This window comes from Perca flavescens, chromosome 16 (genome assembly GCF_004354835.1).
Source record: "Perca flavescens isolate YP-PL-M2 chromosome 16, PFLA_1.0, whole genome shotgun sequence".
Classification (NCBI taxonomy): Eukaryota; Metazoa; Chordata; class Actinopteri; order Perciformes; family Percidae; genus Perca; species Perca flavescens.
In genome coordinates this window covers 5,068,614-5,090,378 of record NC_041346.1, presented here as the reverse complement: position 1 = coordinate 5,090,378, position 21,765 = coordinate 5,068,614, and the positions used below count along the sequence as shown (strand labels likewise).

Genomic DNA, 21,765 nt, shown 5'->3' with positions numbered 1-21,765 from the left:
CAGTAATTAATATTATCATTATGTTCTTTAATGTTTCAGTCAGACACTTACCTGTGCACAACATTTCCTGTGCCCACTAGTCGAGATGCATATATTGGTGAGTATATCCTCTTTAAAATATTGACAGACAACAAACAGTATCTAGCCTTACTCTAAACGCAAAAGTAATTGGTAACTACACAGACTAGATGGTACTTTTCTAAGGGATAATGTAGGTCAGCTGTACACTGCTGGATAAGATGCCAAAGTAAAAGCAGTAGTAAAAGACAGTTGTAATAGAAGTAGCACCAACACTTAATGATTCCTCTGTTGTATTCAGATGTTTTTTTAAATCAAATATGATCAAACTCATTGAAGGTTTTGGCAGGACACATTTAAAAATCAGTGTGATTAAATTCACAATATGGATTTTATTTTACATTTCATTAAAAATGTTGTAAAATGGGATGTAGGCGTATTTATTTTTTATTTTCTCCAGGCTGACTCTGATGATGACCCTGTGGTGTCTGAATTTTAGTCTTTCCCACACTGAAGGCCTGCAAAATGTGTTTAGTCCCCTATGAACTTTGTTGTCCTTGATCTAAGGGCCACATGATGCAACCCAAAACTTTTGTCTGAATTAGCTCAGACAGCAAATCAAGTTGAGACAGGTCAGAGAGAATTGAGTCTTCATACCCAAACAGTGTTGAGTAACTTAGGCATTTCATTAAATATTTTAACAACATTGTTTTTCTTCCTCAGTGGACTTCATACCTCATGCCAGTATGGACACAGTTCATCACATGCTTCTGTTTGGCTGCCGGACTCCTGTGTCCACCAGCAGCTACTGGTAATATCCTATTTCATCATAGGGGGAATGTTACAGGGACCGTTCCATCATCATCATCATCATACATCATCTAGGGCGTAATTTCCGTTGGGGACATGCCCCCCCACTTCTCAAAATCCTGTTTGTGTCCCCACCGCACTTACGTATTCATTTGATATTTTTGTCTCGGTAATCGGCCCCTATTTTAAACAATAAAGAAAGTAGGACATCTTTTTCTTATACGTAGTTTTGTACTATTCTTTCTGGAGGATTTTATCATTAGGATCAACTTAATTTTTTCCTGGATTTTGTATCACCATTCACCATAATCCCTAAATTTATGTAGAAATGCAGGAAATGGGATTCAAATAGAAAACATTTTTTTGGCGGAGAACCCCCAGATCCCCTGTTTTGTGTGTCCCCTACTTGTCAAACCAAAGTTACCCTTGTACATCATTATTTTTCATAGCACTCTCCCCAATTCATCCTGTTGCAGGGTTGTACAGCAGTGTTTAGACATTGCATTGTTTTATATTGTATTAGTGGTGCACCAAACACCAGCAGTAAGCTGATTAAAATAACTTTCAATATGACATGTTTGTTTATAAGCTTTGCTAGTCGAGTACAAGTCAAAATTCACTGGGCTTAACGGAATCAATCCAAACCAAAAATGTAATAACTTGGTGAAAGGAACCCGTTCCTCTTTTTTTCTAGTGTAATCTGCTGGAATTGGTGGATATGCTGTTCAAAGCTTTTTGACTCGGATACCCGGTGTCGGATTTGGACGCCTACAAAACATATACCCATCCTACTTGTTATCATGCGTTTGATGTAAACATTATATTCTTTCTTTTCAGTTTTTAAAAAGTTGCAGTGAAAGAGCCAGATATTTTTTTCAGGAGTTAGTGGAGATGAAAATTGAGCAAATTGAGGAGAGTGAATACTGGACTTAAATGACTCCACAGCACTACATGCTGAATGTGCCAATATGCAACTGTTGACATGTCATCCATAAGCTCAGAGAAACTTTCTGTTGCCCCCCACCTCCTGTTGTTACTTTACAAAAGCACAATCCAACCCATCCTGCTGTACTGTTCCCTCAGTTTCTACAAGTTTTGTCCCTGTTGCCATAGCAGTACTGAACAACCCATCTCGCTAACCTTTGTTTAAATCTGTTGTCATTGTTGTTAAAGCTATAGCGCGTAGTTTCTGTCTTCCCCATGAGGAATTCTAAGTAATGACAACAACACTGTTGGCGTGTCCACATGATACAGCCTTACGTGATCGCGCCCCCACCCCTCCTCCACGCAGTTGCTAGTATGCAAGGAGGACACAGAGGATTAAAAAAACCATAATGGACACTTCAGAAGAAGTAATTATCTTCACTCGAGCTTTTGTGCGGGAAAGTCACTGGATGACACAATCTTCTGAACATACTGAGAAATACAGAGAGTGTTTTATGGAGCTGATAATCTTAATTAGCTTTATAGCAACTCCTTTGGCAGTGGCTTCAATGTAATGGACATTCATTAATATCAACAAGTTACGCACTAAAGCTTTAATGTACTTGTTCTATGTCTACATACCTGTCCGTGTATATTGCCCATCTGCATGTAACAGACAAAAAATAAAAAATGTCCCCTGTGGGACAATATCTATCTATCTGTCCATACATCCATCCATCCATCCATCCATCCTTCATTCTATCTATCTATCTATCTATCTATCTATCTATCTATTCATTCCTTCCTTCTTTCTATCCATCTTTCTTTGCTTCATTCCTTCCATTCCATCCTTCCTTCATTCCTCCCTGTCTCCCTTTCTTCCAACCTCCCTCCCATCTTTCAGTACTCCCGCTTCTTCCTTCCTCCCTCCCTCCCTTCCTTTTTTTGGTCGGATCGCATAGTCACCTAAAGTGAACCAACTCTACAGCACTTGGAAGCGAAATGCTCCAGGGTTCAGTTTAAATGGACCAAACAGCTCAGGTGTGAAAGAAACCTCAGTGGTACAGCTTGTTCTGGTTTTATTGTATCATGCCCTTTTGTTTTTCGTTACTTTACAAGCTTAGTTTGGCCCAGTAACATTACAGTAATCTAAAGCAAATTGTCCTTGGCCTTTCTGGAAAAATCTTGAATTGAATGACGGACAAGTATTATTTATTCCTGTATTGTCTGTCTGCCAGTCCTTTTGTTATGGCAGTGAAGGACATGTGTTTGTGTTGCTCTGTGACTACCTCTGGGATTCACAGTGTTTTTTCATCTGGTCATTTTAAGTGGTATTGATTGTGTTGTTTCTCTCTCAAGGGACTGTGGCAGTGTACAAGGCACTTGTGCAGATGAGGCATCCATTATGTATGCCTGGGCTCGGAATGCACCACCTACTAACTTACCCAAAGGTATGTCTCTCAAAGGGTTGGTTCATGATTACTAATAGTCATATTTACAGTATTCACTGTCCTTAAGTTGTATCTAGCCATGTGAAGAGTTTCGCTGTGATTTGTCTAAAATAGTCCAACAGCCAGACTGGACCTGCTGTGTGTGTGTTTACAGATAGAAGAAACATACTGAGTAGGACATTTTACAGTATAAAAATTAACTTGTCAGGGCTCATAGTGTTTCTCAAATGGGGGTACGTTTACAAATTGCATAGCCAGACATGGCGGCCACATATTCGCACACACACACACACACACACACACACACACACACACACACACACACACACACACACACACACACACACACACACACACACACACACACACACACACACACACATCCCCTTTCAGCTATCCGCTCGTGCTCCAGTGAAAGTGAAGAAAAGTAAGTTTGATATAACCAACAATGATGTAGCTAATGTTGGAAGCAGGAAAAGAGTCAAAGTAGTTGCTACTTTGCACATTTTTGTGGGTCTGAGGTAGGGCTGGGCGATATGGACCAAAAGTCATATCCCGATATATTTTGGCTGAATATCGATATACGATATATATCCCGATATTTTTTTCCGCAAAGTGAGAGCAAATGTTCAGTCAAAGCCCAAATCAAATATGACATGTCACAAGTAGTTTCATAGAGACAGTTGCAAAATCAAATAAATAATAAACCGGTTTCTTCACCTGGTTCATGATTAAATGCTCAGCTGTTCAAATAATAAAATGTAAACCTAAATACTGTATAACAGGAGTACCTTTTTTGAAATCAAAGCTCCATATTTGTGATTCGTTCCAAAGGTCAATTAAGCTTTTGATATTAATATAATCTACTTTGTTCAAAATGTAATGCCTCATGCCTGTAAGCCTAGGTTTATAGTCCCATTCTTCCACTTGATACTGCTTCCACTTAAGTAAACTAAAAGATGAACTATTGACTACAAAACAAAGAAACTAATTAATGTGTTAATACAAAGAATATTTATTATGATCGGTTCACAGATCTGAGTCCAAACGGAAACTTCACCCTTCTGAACTAAGAGTTTCTGCTTCAAGGTGAAGTTTAAAACAGACTGAAATGTCCAGGCTCATTCCTCCACTATTTATTTCTGTATGTATTTATGCGTTACATGTAATTTTAACGGGCACTGAGCTCCAGATCCTGCAGCCGCAGACGGTCTCTGCTGCCCCCCGCTGTAGCTTCTCTCCGTCCGCCTGCCGCCCGGCAAACTTATTGGAACTTTCCGCCGATATCGACATACAGGTCGTCCTGGACTACGTGTAAGATCCTACCGATCACCACTCTGTCTTTGGCTGGTCCGATCTGGATCAGCGGGGACCGGCGCAGCAGCGAGGCAAAGCTGTGTTTTTCCCGGGGGAAGAGACGCTGCGGCCGGCCACGGAGCTCTCCGCCTCCCGCTGCCGCCGGAGCTCAGATTGCTGGTCAAGGCGGCATACATAATCATAAAACACATTGTCACCTGTTAAATGTTATTCATTGCTGTTTGTTCTTTTCATTTCCTCTATCGAACATAATTAAGCAGTACAAAAGTCCGGCATCTTTAGCGTTGATCTGAATGCTTCGGACCCCTGTTCCAAGATGGCGGCGGTTTTGACGTATGTTTAGAACCTCAAGGCGACATCTGTGTATATATCTATGGGAGCAAGGATCACATTTGAACTATATCGATATATGCGATATGGTCTAATTCCATATCTCATTTAAAAATATATCGATATATTTTTAATATCGATATATCGCCCAGCCCTAGTCTGAGGTGTATGTCACATTTTAGCTGCCAAAGCTCCGCTGCTTTCTTTGACCCTCTCTTTGTCTGGTCCTGCGTTGTGCTCAGTCAGTGTGCAGTGTGAGAGGGTGAGTGCCCAGTGGCGAGAGCGGCAAAAGCCAATGTGTGCTTCTTTTACCGATTTGTATATTTAACAATATCTTTTGCATTAGTAATCCAAACGTCATCAAACTTGGCACCGCACAGAAAATAGAACATTTTTTGAACAGATAATGGAACTATATAAATTACTCCTGGTGTGGGAAATTCACACACATCTAAAGTGCAATGTTAGAACCATTTTCTTCTTTTCACATCCAATATCCAACTAAAAACATGTGATTTTGGTTTTTGGTGTCGTCCCTCCACGCCCTCCTTGCAGGTGTTTCATATTGCAAACTTGTTATCTTCTGCACACACGCTGAAGAATTTCATTCTTGAAAAAGGTTTGAAAACCACTTCCCTAGTGGACAAACTATGTAGTAACACTGTTTCTAAATCAACTCAAACCTGGTTTGTCATTTCTGTGCTGACGTTTCTTGTTACTTCTCGGCTGACACATACACAGATACTGATATGATGATGATGAGGATAATGATGATAATACTTTGTCAGAACAAGTCTGACATTATTCTTGTATCCCAGCAGCTTCATTTGCAACAACATCAAAGACAAAGATTTAAGACAAGAAACAAGGGTACAATAACATTACATTACAGTCACAGAAGACAATATATTAAAGACCCAGGTGCAGCATAGGTGCAGAGATAAGTGGGGCCCAGCAAACTTCCGTGGCCCGTTTCATTGTGCAGGGCGATGACCAATCCAAAAATAGCGGAAAACGGAAAGCATGTCAAGCTTTAAACATAAATACGATGCCTCATATATGGATTTACGGCAACAGGGTGATTCCTTGGCACCAAATCCATTGTGTGTTGTTTGTGGTGAAATATGCAATGACGCAATGAAGCCGTCAAAACTTCAGAGGCAGAGAGTTTTTAAAAAGAAAGAAACGTGAGTTGGACACTCACCGACAAGTTTTGATATCTTAAATCTGTTCTTGTGGGCTACAAAGCGATCCCTGGGGTCTCACTGATATGGATGTCAGACTGTAAGTTGGTTTTCATTTATATTTGTAAAAGGGGGCTTTTTTAAACTTTGTTTTATCATATCCTGGAATTTGTGCATTGTTTTGGATGCATATATGTTTTTTTGGTCTCGTCCAGTATTTTTTGTTGTGGGTAAAGCTCAATCTCTAATTTTATACTTTTGGAAAAGATTGGCTGAAATCACTGAGTTGCTATTGTAGTTCTGAAACGGTCTGTTGAATTTGGCTCATATTATGTATATACAGTTAGCCTTTGATGTCACCTATTGGTGAGTGAAAACACTAAGTGGCTATTGAAGTGATTCTCTTTAGTGGTTCTGGAGAGATTTAACAGGTGACGTGGGCTGGTATTTTCATTCAATTTGCCATTGAATTTGCCACTGCTGGTGAGTGCTGTGTGAGTTGCTTTTGAAATAATTTGAGAAAAGGGAAACATTTTGTGAAATGGTCTGAAAGTTGAAATAGATTATATTCATAAAATTAGCCTTTGTTGCCACCTAGTTCATAATATGCAAATAAAACCACTTTAGATTAAGCACTGTGTAAAACATTAACAGCCTGTTTCAAAACGATGCATCTTAAAAATGAGGCATTAAAATTGACAACTGGTCACTGGAATTTTTTATATAAATATAGCAGGCCCTGGCACAAAAAGTTTGGGAACCCATGCTTTAGGGCAGAAACATGGTCCACAGAAGTACAAGAAAGCAGACGCTTTGAGCTATGCAAGATTGATGTAATGCAACATTGTGTCCTGGAATGTGTCATCTGAAAATCATAACGCAACGCAATGGTGAGCTGCAGTGTGAGCATTGTGGCTAGGTGCACTATAACATAACACAACAAGAGAAAGCTGACCCGTTTGTGTTCACTTCTGCTTAAAGGAACCACGGCTGACTAGTTTGACAGGCATTGTCATTTGTGTTTGTGTATTTGTGTGGACCACGCTTCTTCCCATAATCCACAGACCTCACAGTTTTCATAGACTTTTTCTTAAGTAGAAATTAGTTTCACTGAAAATACAGTACATGAGGCGAAGACAGATCCTAAATGGTCAAGTATGGGGTTTATATACTGCCTTTCTATCTTTTGTCCCTCAGTTGTTTACATTTCCATGTGGTCTCATGTCTTTTTCTAACATCTGTTCTACTCTCTGTTGTCTCATCAGATGTTGGTTTTAAAGTTGGAAGAAATTCAGGAATATCCCACTTTGTGCTGCAGATCCATTATGGAGATGTCAGTGCTTTCAGAGGTGAGTGAACATTGTTGAATCGAGCTTATTTATGTAATCAGTTACATCTAATTCAGTAAAGGTTTCGAAAGATTCAAGAGTGTAAAAGCAATTCAAAATTCTCTTTCATGAAGTTTCACTTCTTAGTAAACATTAGGTCTGCGAGCAGAAACAAAATGTAGTTTAATAATTTTTCCCTCCGCTGTAACTGGAATGTTTTATTTCTGATATATAAATATTTTTAGTTTAGTCAGCAAACATGCTGAAGAAGAAAAAGAAAGAAAAGCGAAATTGGAAAAAAAATATATTTTGACACACATCTACTTAGACATTTTTTGTATATTTACTACTAGCTAGCTACATCCTCCAGAGTTTTCTGTGGTTTAGCATCCACCAAACACTGAGATACTGTGATGGATCTCGAACTCTTTTGGACTTGTGGAATACAAATTTTTAAAATCTTGTTTTGTAGGGAAACATTTAATTTTGTGTTTCTGCTGACTGCATATCAGCATTGATTGCGCCTGTTGCTATAATAATAATAATAATAATAATAATAATAATAATAAAAGTAATAATGTACATTTATTTGTATAGTGCTTCAAAAGGTACCCACAGGCACTTTAGGCCTAATACACAAGACACATCTTTTACTGCCTGGAAAACGTGAGCCAGGTTGGTTGGGTGTTGAGTATGAAGGACCTTGACATTGAAATAGAGCATTTATTTAGTATTTAATTGTACATTAAAACAGTAATTAATAAATTGTTTTTTAAATTAATTAATGTATCCTTTATCCTTGAATAGAGGAACTATAGATGTTTAAGATCTTTTTTTTAGTTTCTCTATTTAATAATGGATTATTTAATGAATTTGAAAAATATTAAATAAAGAAATGCTTTATTTCGATTTCCATGTCCATGAGCGTTCATAACCAGCTAGGCAGCTCTGTGTATTTCGGCTGTTGTTGTATTTTTAAACACTAGTATGCTATTTTGAAAGTATTTTTAAGTCACAGCAACCACTGAGAGTGAATCTTGTGTTTTGGATGTTATAATCATGCTGTTAGTAATGTGTTGGTGTTTTTTTTGCGGTGCTCTGCACAGATCTGATACCCGCCTGCCCGCCTGCTGTCATTTCCGGCTCTCTGAAGCTCTATGCTTTGCTGTCTGCAGCACAAAGGTCCCCGGGGCCCGGCAGTAGACAATAACCTTGTATTTTTAGGTTCATAAAATGGACCCGAATTCCCGAATATGTAGGATATTACAGAGCAGATAAAAGTGTTCTTAGTTTAACCTAAAAGCTCAATTACACTCTGGAATAGACGTGTACACGGTGCCACCGCCAGCTAGGGGCTTTTTTGGTGACATGAATTGTAATAACCAAGATCCCGAGATCAGCGTTCGCAAATCAGCGTTTGCAAATCAGCGTTCGCAAATCAGCGCTCAAGCGCTATGTGTGAACTGTTCAAACATAAATATCTGGACGTTTTGGGGAATCTTTTGGGGAGCCATGGGTTGAGGGGAAACCTGGTGGAGGGGTTGCCTGTAACTATAGGGACTGTATGTGTTGCATTTGCAACACGGACCAAAGTTGTTGTTGTACCTAGTGGAAAAAACAGGCTGAAAAGGTGGTAATAGACTATTTTCATGAACAAGTGTGCCAACGACAACATCAACGAGCATGATTACAAGGAAAATTCCACGGATTGCTTAAACAAAGAATTCTGTCTCACACATTGTATTACCTAATTTCCCGTGTCACTTCTCACGTGTGTGTTTTCGTGACAAAACATAGTTTGGAGACAAGACATACTGATCAGGGATTCCACCCGATAAAAAATGTGTAGTGTGTGACCACCTTTTGCCGGTAAGTCATGTAGTGTGAAACTACAATGACATTAAGACTACCGATTACAAGACAGCAAGATGTGTAGTGTGTACAGTTCAGCAATCTGACGACTTGGAAAGTTGTGTAATGTGAAGTGTGTTATGTCAACTTTGATGGTATAGTGCTCATTTAGATAAAAAAAAAATGTTTACTTTGAATTTTAATTGTTTGTGGTTTGTTCTCCAGACCATCATAGAGATTGCTCAGGACTTACCTTAAGAATGACATCCAAACCGTAAGTATTTACATAAAAGCATCAACTCTTCTGTTGAAAAAAAAAATTTGACCAAAACTCTTCCGCCTTCTACCCTATAACTATGACTCTTTGTACCCTCCTCAAAGGCAGCCATTCATTGCTGGTATATACCTGCTAATGTCTGTGGACACAGTTATCCTTCCAGGAAAAAGAGGTATGTTTAATGTATTTTTTCCTAGATTTAAATTTGTAAAGCTCTAAGATATTTAATTAATCTAATAGGCTTGTCTGGAAAACATGGCCAAGCCATCATCTCTGCCAGATTTTTTTTTCTTCCAATGAGTCCTGGGAAAAAACTGTCAACAAAGGTTTGTTTGAAAGCTGCTTTTCTTATTATAATCAGCATTCCTTATCTTGAGAATGACAAAATGGCAGCATCCCACTTAATTTCCATCAAAATACAGTTGATTACAACTGATAATATGCCAATCAATAAATGTCAATCAATCAATTTGTCACATGAAATCATATATATATATATATATATATATATATATATATATATATATATATATATATATATATATATATATATATATATATATATTTATTTATTCGGGGTGCGTGGCAGTCTTAGGGATCTTTTAATGATTCTCCTATCCTTGTTCTTTGCAGCGCCTGTTGTAAATATTCTTTAGGCAGAGTAGAGCACCGCCTATTGTATTGTTCAGCCGAACTTTTTGTTGTGATTAACAATTTTTTTTTACCAAAATAAAAAACAAACAACTCGCAACATCAACTTTTACTAGTATAAACATCCAATCTGGCAAACCGTTGATATGACATTTTTTCAAACACCGCTTAAAATAATCTTTCTGGCTATCATTAAACTAGTCTGGACCCAGCTTCTTATGTGTTTATCCATCCCGTTTAGGATTGACCCATCTCCCAGAACAAATAATCTTGTAATCTTGCAATCCGACATATGTTATCATGTATCCCAGTCCAACATTCCTGGACCTTATCACATGACCATAGGACATGAAGTAATTGTCCGTCCTCTGTTTTACATTTCCAACAATTTGGTGTGTCTTTCAGACCAATTCTAAACAATCTATAGGGAGTCCAATAGAAGGGATGCATAATCTTGAACTGAATGAGGCGCACCCTCACATCTCTTGACATTGTTTTAATATTCCTACAGATTCTGTCCCACTCCTAATCATCCAGTGTAATATTTAGATCCCTTAGCATAGTTGGAAAAGGAGTACAAATGTGTTAACCGTAATTAAAAACCCTGCGTCTGGGCAAAAATAAACTGCACATTATTAAAAGTTAAAATGTTTGCTGGCTGTAAGAAATGACACTAACAATAACAGCTCTAGCATCAATTGGTGCTATCCGCCCTCACTCTCTGAGTCCCCATGATCCACAACAAATGTTGCTGTTGGAGTGCATAAAAGGACAGGAGGGGCAGAAATGTGATAAAGTGATTAAAGATTGGGCCTGCCTTGACATCACTTCATTTTTCTTTGTTAGTTACAAATGCAGACATCGCCTGTGATTACACTTCATATCCCATCTACCCATTTGCCTTCCGGACCCACACACACCACCTTGGTGAGTCATACCAGAGAATTTAGCAGTTAATTTCAGGGTAACTTTATCAGTAGCAGTAGTAACCTGGATGAGTGTTCTTGTCACAGGTAAAGTGGTCAGTGGCTACAGGATCCGAGACGGGAAGTGGAGCCTGATTGGGAGACAATCCCCTCAGCTACCACAGGTAAGTTATCAGAAGGCAATTAAAAACTGACATGTTTGGGGTATCTTAGTAGCTGAATGATTAAAGGCGCATGCATACCATATAATCTAAACGTCCATAGGGCCGAGTCTGACCAGTTCTGTGTCATACCCAGCTCTCTTTTTGTTTCCTGTCTGCTTCTTTGTATTAATAAAAAGGGAGAGTTAAATGAGAAAATCAAGCCCTCTCTTATCTGTCCGCTAAATATTAAACTGGAGCTAGCAGCATTGAGCTTAGCATAATGACTGGAAACACCTCTAAAGCTCACTTATTACCACTTTATGTCTCGTTTGTTTAATCCTTATTTAAACCAAAGTGTCCTTTTTTCCAAAGTATTTTACCTTTGGTAAGAGCCAAAGTTGCTCGGCAGTGAATGTGTTTTCTCTCCAGGCATTCTATCCTGCTAATAAGGAGGTGAATGTAAAGTATGGTGACACCATTGCAGCCAGATGTTTGTTTACTGGGGAGGGCAGAACCTCCAAAACGTATATCGGGTAAGTTCTACACATAATGCATTTTTACACCACATTGTAGCCTACCCATATCTCAAAAGTACCTTTTAAGTGTCAATGGTTTCTTCGAGGTTCTATTCAGACTACTGGAATATTATCTTGTTTTTTCCCTTTGAACTGTGTTTATATTGGAATATAACTTACAGGCATTTAGGCAGGCACTGGCTTTCTTCCAGTCATGGTACACCTTGTGCTTCTTTACTACCCCGTTTACACATACATGGTTATTTTGAAAAAATTAGACCTTTCCCTTCGTCTGTGCCCTTTGTTTACACGCAAACGGAGAATTCGCCTCTGAAAACGATTCTTTCTAAAAAACTCCGGACAGAGTGGAGATTTGGGAAAACTTTGTTTGCACGTTTGCATGTAAACTGAGACAAACAGAGGTTTAGGCAGCCGAGGAAGAGAAGAGAGAGGAAGTGATTCGTTGCTGTTGCTTCTCGTTACACTGCCATCTACAGGTTTAGCATGCTCTTGACGGTATTGACGGCGTATCTGGTCTGGTGGGTTTACGATGCTAAAATGATTGTTTATTTACATGGAGTCTGGTGGGTTATAGCGACGTGAGCCTTAGCAGTACAATATATATAAATTGTAATACCACAGTTTTGCTTAAATTTTAAATACATACAGTGTTGTTTTAATGGTGAAGTGTTAAGTGTCTTAACCCTTCAGAGATATACCTTTTTAAAACCTATTTAAGACCTTTATGTTTACCAGAAACAGCTATGAAGTAACTAGCGCTAAATCCACCAGACTCCATTCAAAAAATAGTACTTTTAGCCTGAATAGAGCCAACATATTTTCACATGTAAATTGGTAACCTATGTGTTTATTTCAACCCACACTAGAGTTGTGATGGTTGGAAAAGTGTAGGGAAGACCAAAAACGGCTTTTTATAGTTTTATTTTGTTTCTGTCGACTTTTAATGTAGTGTGTTTTACAATGCTTAAATTACTGATTATATACATGAAGTCTGGTAGGTTTATGATGCTTAAATTACTGATTATTTACATGGAGTCTGGTGGGTTTAGCATGCTTAAATTACTGATTATATACATGGAGTCTGGTAGGTTTATGATGCTTAAATTACTGATTATTTACATGGAGTCTGGTGGGTTTTGTGTGTGTGTGTGTGTGTGTGTGTGTGTGTGTGTGTGTGTGTGTGTGTGTGTGTGTGTGTGTGTGTGTGTGTGTGTGTGTGTGTGTGTGTGTGTGTGTGTGTGTGTGCGTGTGTGTGTGTATGGTAGCGTAATTCAGAGGGCAGCAGATTCAACACAGAAGCATAAATCGGGCATTAGTGAGAGCGAGAACGGCAGGTGCTGATGAGTAACGTCCATTTTAGCGCTTCACACCACGAGCGGGCCCGCACGCCACCCAACAGAAAGGAGAGAGAAAGAAAAGGAGACGGCAGCAGTCCGGAGGTTGTTGGGATATGCTGAATGGCCATGGGGTTGACTCGTCTACTGTACTTATTGCTGTCACCAGATGAGATGATGAAATAAGATCCAGTAAGGCCAGTTTAAGTGATACATCCATGAGTTTTAAGACTTATCAGAAACCAACACCCTGCACAGAGGTCTATAATACTGTAGATACGATTTTACAACTCAGTTATCATGTTATGATTGTACTTTCTAATTGACCACATTAAAACTTGATATGAAGTATTTTCTGTTATCCGCGCACACCATATCCCAACAACCTCCGGACCGCTGCACTCTCCTTTTCTTTCTCTCTCCTTTCTGTTGGGTGGCGTGTGTGCCCGCTCGTGGTGTGAAGCGCGTCCGCGCCACTCTCTGACATGCACTCCAACAACCACAGCTGATAGATAGCCTTTTGTACACCATGAAGCGTGAAGGCTACCGTAGCTGCAATACGTACTTTGGACTGCATGGCGAGAGAGACTTGATTGTATGATATATGATCGCAACGCTAGATGGGAGAAATTCCTACACATTGGACCTTTTAATTGTTGTTAGATACAACAAGTAGATAGTCTCAGTTGTCACTGTTTATTTACATCCTGCTTTCTTAAAGCTGACTTCCTGTTATTCTTTGGTATGTTACAGCCATAGACTGTAAAAAATAGAGCCTGCTTGCGTATGGTACTACTACTTCCCCTAGCTGTTAATGTGAAATGCTGCTTGTAAAGTAGTCTACTTTTTATTTTATTTTTTTTATTTTGAGCTATGCTTTTTTTTTTTTTTTTTCTTATTAATGCAGACTGAGTCTTGAGTTCAATACATGGTCTTTACCAACACAGTTTGGTTTACTCATGGAAATGCTCTGGAATACGGTGTCTGGGGCTGCTGGGTTGTTCTTGAAGGGTGTGGCTGTTTTGTGTTTATTTTATTTTTTGTTTCTATATGTTTTGTGTGTGTGTCTGTTCTGCTAAAACTCGTGAATTATGGAATCTTTACAACCCGGTATTGCATCAGTGTATCCAACCACTTTCATATTTATGTTTGATAAGTGACAGTAGTGCTACCACTGGTTATTTTTGTACCTACAATGGATGATGTTAAAGGATTCAAAATCACTCATTTAAACATTAGGAGTGTTGTGCCAGAAATGGACTTACTTTGTGCATGGGTTGTTTTACATAAACCTAACATTATTATTATTATATTGTCTGAATCATGGCTTAACAGTAACATCTCAGATAACAAAATAAACCTCACAATTATTTTATATATAGATCTGATAGGTGCTCCAGGGGTGGAGGTGTGGCGATATACGTTTCCTCTGATCTTGTTTCGGAGTTAATCACCCCCAATTGAGCCTCTACATTTTGAATGTGTTTTTGTTAAGGTAATCTTTCATGCAAATAAATGTTTAACTATTGGTAGCATTTATAGGCCACCCTCTTCACTTGTAGAGTCCTTTAATTGCCTGACCGCTGTTACCTGTTCTTTCACCCCCATCCAGACAATCGTCCATCTGAATCCATGGCACATTTCCTTTTTATACATGTACAAAGAAATTAATATCTAATACATAATAACTGCAAAACGCCAAAACAAAACCATAATACATTTTTTTTTTTTTAAAGTTAAAAATAAATAAAGAAAAAGGCTTTTCTCACTCATCATTGTACAATGTATGATGCACTTAAATGGCCATCTTTAAGTGTAGAAGACACACTCACTGGCTTCAACTTATATTTAAATGTGTTTATTTCAGTATCTTGTACCTTTTACCTCAAACTACGAAGTTCAGCACAACTCTACTTCTCTGTCTGCGGGTTAAAAAATCAATTGGCAAAAGAGCTTTTAGGTTTAAGGCAGCATATTGGAATAGTTTACCTGTTGAAATAAGATCAATTTCACTACTTGGTTTTTTTAAACATTCCCTGTCTGCTCACTTTAAGATGAACTGCCATTTTTATTAGTGATGCAGTCAATCCTTATGTCTACTGTTCATACCTAATGTTTATATTTGACTGTAGTTAGTAATCCACTCACACTCTGTTTACTTATTATTGGCCATCTTGGCCATTTAGTGGTTGTAATGTATTGATGAACGTATGCATGTGTTGTTATTTTTCTTTCACTCCTCTGTTATGTAATGATTGTGTTATATGTTGGGACCCCTTGAAAACGAGATGATACATTTTGAGGGGTTTATCCTAATAAACAAATTTGAACACAAAGTTATCTACTGAGAATGTCTACTTGCGCATAATTGATTGACCATCACAGTATGTTGCCGGATGAGATCACTTTGTCATTGCACTGCTCTTAATGGAAATGAATGATGGGCCCATGTAATACACAGAGCCTTGTGCTTCACACATGCAGAGATCCAAATTTAAGAGGCAGATCTTGATAAAGGGCTTTGAAAGTTAATCAATCTGGAAATTATATATTGGCCAATATCCGTTTTACATAAAAACATAACATAAGCAAACATTTTGATGAGCAGCTCTTAAATTTGATTGTTAAAGAATTGTGACCAAGGTATGTACTGAGTGTGACATTTAACAGTTAAAAAATAAACTTTTCAGTGTTCAATAATAATGTAAATATTGCTAATTTACTGGCATGGCTCTAAAGGTAATAATAGGCAGCAGTCACAGTGTGATAATATATTAGGCAGGTGTTAATGCTTTGCTTCTCCATTTATTATGTATAGTACAGTTAGTGATTCCACCTACTTTTTTGTTTTGTCTGCAGCGGTACCTCTGATGATGAAATGTGCAACTTCTATATAATGTACTACATGGACAGCAAACATGCCATCCCCTACATGAACTGCATGGAATCTGGCTCCAAAGAGCTGTTTCAGCATATTCCAGCTGAGGCCAATGTTCCCATAGCTGTCAGTCCAGGTCATATGAACTCTATGATGCATATGGTGCACTCAACAGGTACAAAGGCATCACATATTCATGTTGCATACTGCTAACCCATAGTTATTCAATTTAGCATGTCATTTTTTTTTCTTTCCCTGTTGTGAAAGAAAGTGAATGTATGCTAATGTAAGGTTCACACTCGCCTGTCAAACTTTTCTCCATGTGTGCCTTCTTGTCTTGTTAAAGGAGCTCTAAGCGATGTCTATCCGCTAGCTGCCTGTTCCCTGAACACACTGTAAAAAAAAACGCGGTCTCTGTAGACAGCCCAGGCTTCACAAACGGCAACAAAAACAAACTGCGCCAACCTGCACCACGAAACATAACAAACAGTGTTCCAGCCAATAACCGACAAGAAGGAGTTGGTTGAGCCATCACTGCAGCAGCGTTAGCACGTAGGCTAATTCCACAATGTGCGTTCATGATTGTTTCAAGAAGCACGGAAGGGAAGGGAATGGAGGGGCGTACTAGCCTATGTTTTGTTTGACAATACTTCGAACGTCAACAAGAAGTAAAGTCACCCAACATCGCTTAGAGCACCTTTTAAATAAGCTTTACATCATTTTTTTTTTTAAATAGCCTGTTTAAACTTTGTTTTTTTCCCCCAAAGATCATCAAGAAAACCGGGTGCTACTGGATACAAACAGAGCTGAGCAGGTTCTGGATCAGGGTGAGTTCAAGGGAAATGAGCTGCACCACTGTGCTATTACAACTACACTATATTGCAAAAGTATTTACCCTCCTAGACGTTGAATAAAATTAGTCTTTTCACAACCAAAGCTCCTGCCTGATAATTAGGCTGAATTCCCATTCCATTACAATTGTATTATTGAGAGGCATGTCCCTCTTGGTAGCCATTTTTTTTAGCCATTTACTAGCGAACAACAAGATGTCCTAACTTCAGGGTTCCGCGGGTCTTAAAAAGACTAAAATTTCAAGATCAAAATTGTAGGCCTTAAAAAGTCTTCAATTTGCTAAAGTATTGTGTTCTAGGTCTTAAATAATTTCAAGCAGGTCTTTATTTACATATATCCATATAACGATACCTCTAATGCTCATTGAAATGCTCCCGCAGTGCTTTAGAATGTTATTTTTATTTTTTTATTCTGTGGTCTTGTAGTTCTTTCTTTTGCTAGTCCAAATATAATTTGCTGTATTACGACTACAAATGAGACCAACATGCAACTTATATCGCAGCCAATCAGCTGGTTCTGCCAAGTATCTGGCGGCTCCAGTCCCGGCCCCAGCATTATCTCCAAACTGCCAAGGCCAGACCTGCAGAAACCCTGAATTTTTAAGTTTGTATATCTTAATCGCTGTTAAAAAAACGGACACTCAAAGGGCAACTATTATATAGAGATTTCAGGATAAAACTTGAATTTTGTGTTTGTACTAGAACATGTTTACATGCTTTAATGTTGCAATAATGCACCTGTATTCACCCTTTGTATGAGATGATCTGTAAGAGCGCCTGTCTCTTTAATCCCTCCTCCCGACAAAGCCAAGTCTGCTCTGATTGGCCAGAGTGTTTCCTGGAATCTGCGCACTGCAGCCTCCGCTGTTGTTTTGCTAGTTGAAGCTGGAGCTGCTGCAACATGGTAAATAGCAGGACTTTTTACTGTGAAAAATCACAAATAAAGGCTTCTAAACCAAATGCAACACAACTGGACATGTACCAGCGTAAAGTGAGCCGAAATTGGGGAGAAATGACCAGCATTGGCCGCCAAGACTACAGCTATTTTGTGTTAGCATGCAGCTACTTCATATTTAGCACTAGGCTACGTTAGATTGTAGTGGAACGAAGCAGCACTTTCTATCATCAAAAATCGCAGATAAAGGCTTCCGAACCAAACACTACCCAATCGGACATGTTTTGGGGAGAATTTAACAAATTGGCAGCCAATATGACATTGTTTACTGCCGTTAGCATGTAGCTACTATAGTTAGCAGTGGATACTAATAGAGTATAGCAGCACTTTGTACAGTCAAAAATCGCAGATAAAGGCTACATAACTGGAAATGTTTCAGGAGCAATTAGACCCGGAATTGGGGACAACAACACTGGCAGCCAAGATGACATTTTACTGGCGTTAGCATGTAGCTACATGCGACAATGTTTTTTTTTTTAAGATTATTTTTTTGGGGCTTTTCCCTTTTATTAGATAGTGACAGTGGATAGACAGGAAAGGGGGAGAGAGATGGGGAATGACACGCAGCAAAGGGCAGCAGGTCGGATTCGATAGGAACAGCTCTTACTCGGTGAGCTAGAGGCCACCACATACATGCGACAACAGATTAACAGATAAAAAAAAAAAAAAACTCCATTCCTGCCTAGCTGGAACCAATGACAAATCATAGGAGGCTGGCTTAGAGTTGCGTAACACGCCGAGAGTAGAACAAAATGTGAACAGTTGGAAATCTGGGTAATTCTTCCTTTTACAGTCCCCTAATTACCAAGTATTTACCTGGTATTTACATGGTAATTTTACATTATTATGGCACTACCACTGGTAATAAGTAGGTAATTATAGAGGAACTACAGCTGAAGTACGAGGTAAAACCTAAGGTATTACTGATTAATTCAACAAAGTACCAAGTAGTTCTGACTGGTTTAGGATGGTAATAACTCAGCTACAAGTGTGTACTTCCTAAGAAAAAGGCAATTAAACCTTAGAAATACCCCCTAAATTACCCAGCAATGAAAGGTACCAATTTAGTTATCCAGGGTTTATTTTGTAACAGCTTTTTTTTTGGGTACTGTCTATGAATTTAGATTACAATTAATTACTTAGTTGTATAAAGTTATTGCTATGAACAATAACTTTATACAACTATGTAATTCATTGGAAAGTACTATCTAAATTCATAGAAAGTACTCAATATTACTTGGGCTGTTAAAATAAAGCCTGGATAACTAAATTGGTACATTTTATTGCTGGGTAATTTAAGGGGTATTTCTAAGGTTTAATTGCCTATTTTCTTAGGAAGTACACAATTTTATCTCAGTTATTACCATCCTTAACCAGTCAGAACTACTTGGTACTTTGTTGAATTAATCAGTAATACCTTAGGGAGCATTGTTTAATTAACATATAACTAAGGCAAACAAGACTTATGGAAGACTGTATCTGGTCATCCTAACCAGTGTGTCATCCTTTTAGCAGACAGAAGTTAAAATTGTGGCTGAACTGGCTGGTTACTGTTTGCCTGCCCAGCTAGCAAAGACAGCTAAATTATTAGCTCACAATTAATATGGTCTCACAATTAATATTGTCACCCAACACTACTAATCAGTCCACTGTTGTAATCCACTAGTAATTTCCTAAGTATGTATTACCATTTAGAATGAAATACTGCTGTGAATTAACATTTTTGGAACTAGCTAGGCGGAAAAGCATGAATAACATAATGTGGTTTATTTAGACCTAATCAATAGAGGCTTGTTTACTATCCAATCTGACATAGATTAAGGTCCAACTGACATTAAATAGCATTTTAAATAGTGGAGAGATGGCAATTTATATTGCTTGTCAAAAGTATTCAACTTTCTCAACTGTGCTAATTAGGCACATGTCTTTGGCTAAAAAGTATGCAACGGCATCTGTTAATTTTTTTGCTTTTCTGAACTCAACAAGATAATGAGTTGCACTATTGTGGATTTTCTTAGGCCGATTTGTCGAATCAAAGAATCTTTAAGGAGACCTGATGGTGTAATAATAAGATCTTTATTCAATCAAAAGACCCTGAGTATTTTTTGCATAAAAATGACTGACCTTTCTTCAGCATTCGTTCCTTTTACACATAGGCACAAAACTGGCACACACTTCTCATTGGACATCCCAGCAACCAACATCCCCATATAAGGTCACTCAAACTCCTCATGCTCTTCCAATCATTTATCTAAACAGTTGTTGGAGTGCAGTGTTTCTCCTAGGACTTTGACTACATTGATCATGCAACATATGCGGATCGTTAGCGGACCATATGTGCCGCGGAATGTTTATTTTAACTGGCTATACCAGCTGCACACACACGGCCTAGGATTGTGTGAGTCATAGGTGAGAGATGGAACTCTCTGGAAATGGATGATGGAGATGTTCACATATGACGACTATGATGATTTCAGATTATAGGCAGCTTTATTCAATATTGAACAAAGGAGATAACCCTGTGTACACACACAAGCTGCATGTACCCAAAGTGTCTCCCAATCTTAGGATTGAACATACATTTTATACTTTCTGGGGCCGCCCATCAGGAAACCCTTATTCATGATCTCATCCTAATACTGACAGGTCCCCCTACTCTAATAGACTCAAACATCCTGTAGCCCCTTCCAAAGGCCATTTGTTACTCAATCAGTTAGTCAATTAGTTACTCTAATTTGTTATTAACTTAAACATCTGAACCAGATGCCACCATCGCACGCACAGGGCCTCTTAGCCTCACTGTGATCTTCTTCCTCGATCATAATAAAACATTATAGAACATATGAAATATGGAAATACATTTGAGTACATGCAGGCTTGATTATTTCACCTATCAATCCTCCCTTTTTTTTTATCCTAGTTGTAATACAAAACATCATGGCACTACATTGGCGTATACAAATACATCTGACCCAATAATACATGTAATACAAGAATACAATACAATAATAATGATTATACAGAGATACATCAGTTTCAGATTTCACAAACACTACCCATACTAATCATGGAAGAGGCGAAAAACCTGGATGGCTGTTTCTTATACCAGGAAAATTCCTCTTCAATCCCCAATTAAACACTGCCAGCCGATTCTTTGGGCGATTACATTATTTCTTGTCATGATAGCATGGCTCTAAACTTATCTTTCATCATTACTAACATGGTGTTAACCTTTTCCTGTTTAATTTCTCATAAACCTCTTTAATCAACTTGTCCCACAGGTCCTTCATCTTCACTTGAAGTAGGATTAGAAAACAATGACTCAAAAGAAACAGATCGTTTCACTCTTCGATTAATTGCGTGTACATGTACATGATTAACTGGATTTTGTACCAAAGAAATATTGTTGACAGATCTCAATATTAAAGTCTTCAAAATAGGAAAACAACATCCTAACACAAAAATGACAACAAGAAAGATCACTAATTCCTATTATCCCTGTAACAGTAGAATTATTAGTACCATCTTTGTAATCTATTCAAATCCTTTCCCAATATCTGCATACTTTCCTCCTGTCATGTGTGCTTCTTTATTGGTTCTAACAATGCCTTCTTGAATCTCTTTGAGATTTTTTAATGCGATTGACAAATTCCCTAATCCTTGGGATTCTGATGGTAAATACGTACAACAATCCGTATCGATTAACGCACACACTCCTCCTTGAGCCGCGGTAATTGTATCCAAAGCTAAACGATTTTCGATAGCAAATTGTCTAATTAGGGCAACTTCTGTACTCAAAGATTGGAATCCCAATGCAGTAGCATTGGCTAAATTGACCACGTCCCTCCTTGATAATGTTATCAGAAAATGGTTATCATACAGTATTCCAGAACATAGTCTTGAAATACATCTGCGAATGTGAAAAACTTCTATGGTCATTATCTAATGCATAATATTTTTCTGCAAGACCTGTTGGATCTTTATTCTGTAGATGGATATAC

General features: G+C 38.2%; 1 protein-coding gene across 1 annotated transcript in view; it reads left to right on the top strand.

The window, feature by feature from the left end:
• The window catches only part of pam (peptidylglycine alpha-amidating monooxygenase), an 85,283-nt gene that overhangs the window by 16,424 nt on the left and 47,094 nt on the right, over positions 1-21,765 (top strand). The window contains exons 4-14 of the mRNA XM_028600987.1: positions 40-97; positions 742-829; positions 3,112-3,203; positions 7,300-7,383; positions 9,439-9,487; positions 9,595-9,662; positions 10,988-11,068; positions 11,155-11,231; positions 11,640-11,743; positions 15,940-16,133; positions 16,726-16,785. Of these exons, the coding sequence (XP_028456788.1) occupies positions 40-97; positions 742-829; positions 3,112-3,203; positions 7,300-7,383; positions 9,439-9,487; positions 9,595-9,662; positions 10,988-11,068; positions 11,155-11,231; positions 11,640-11,743; positions 15,940-16,133; positions 16,726-16,785 (955 nt within the window). The remainder of the gene's footprint in view (positions 1-39; positions 98-741; positions 830-3,111; positions 3,204-7,299; positions 7,384-9,438; positions 9,488-9,594; positions 9,663-10,987; positions 11,069-11,154; positions 11,232-11,639; positions 11,744-15,939; positions 16,134-16,725; positions 16,786-21,765) is intronic.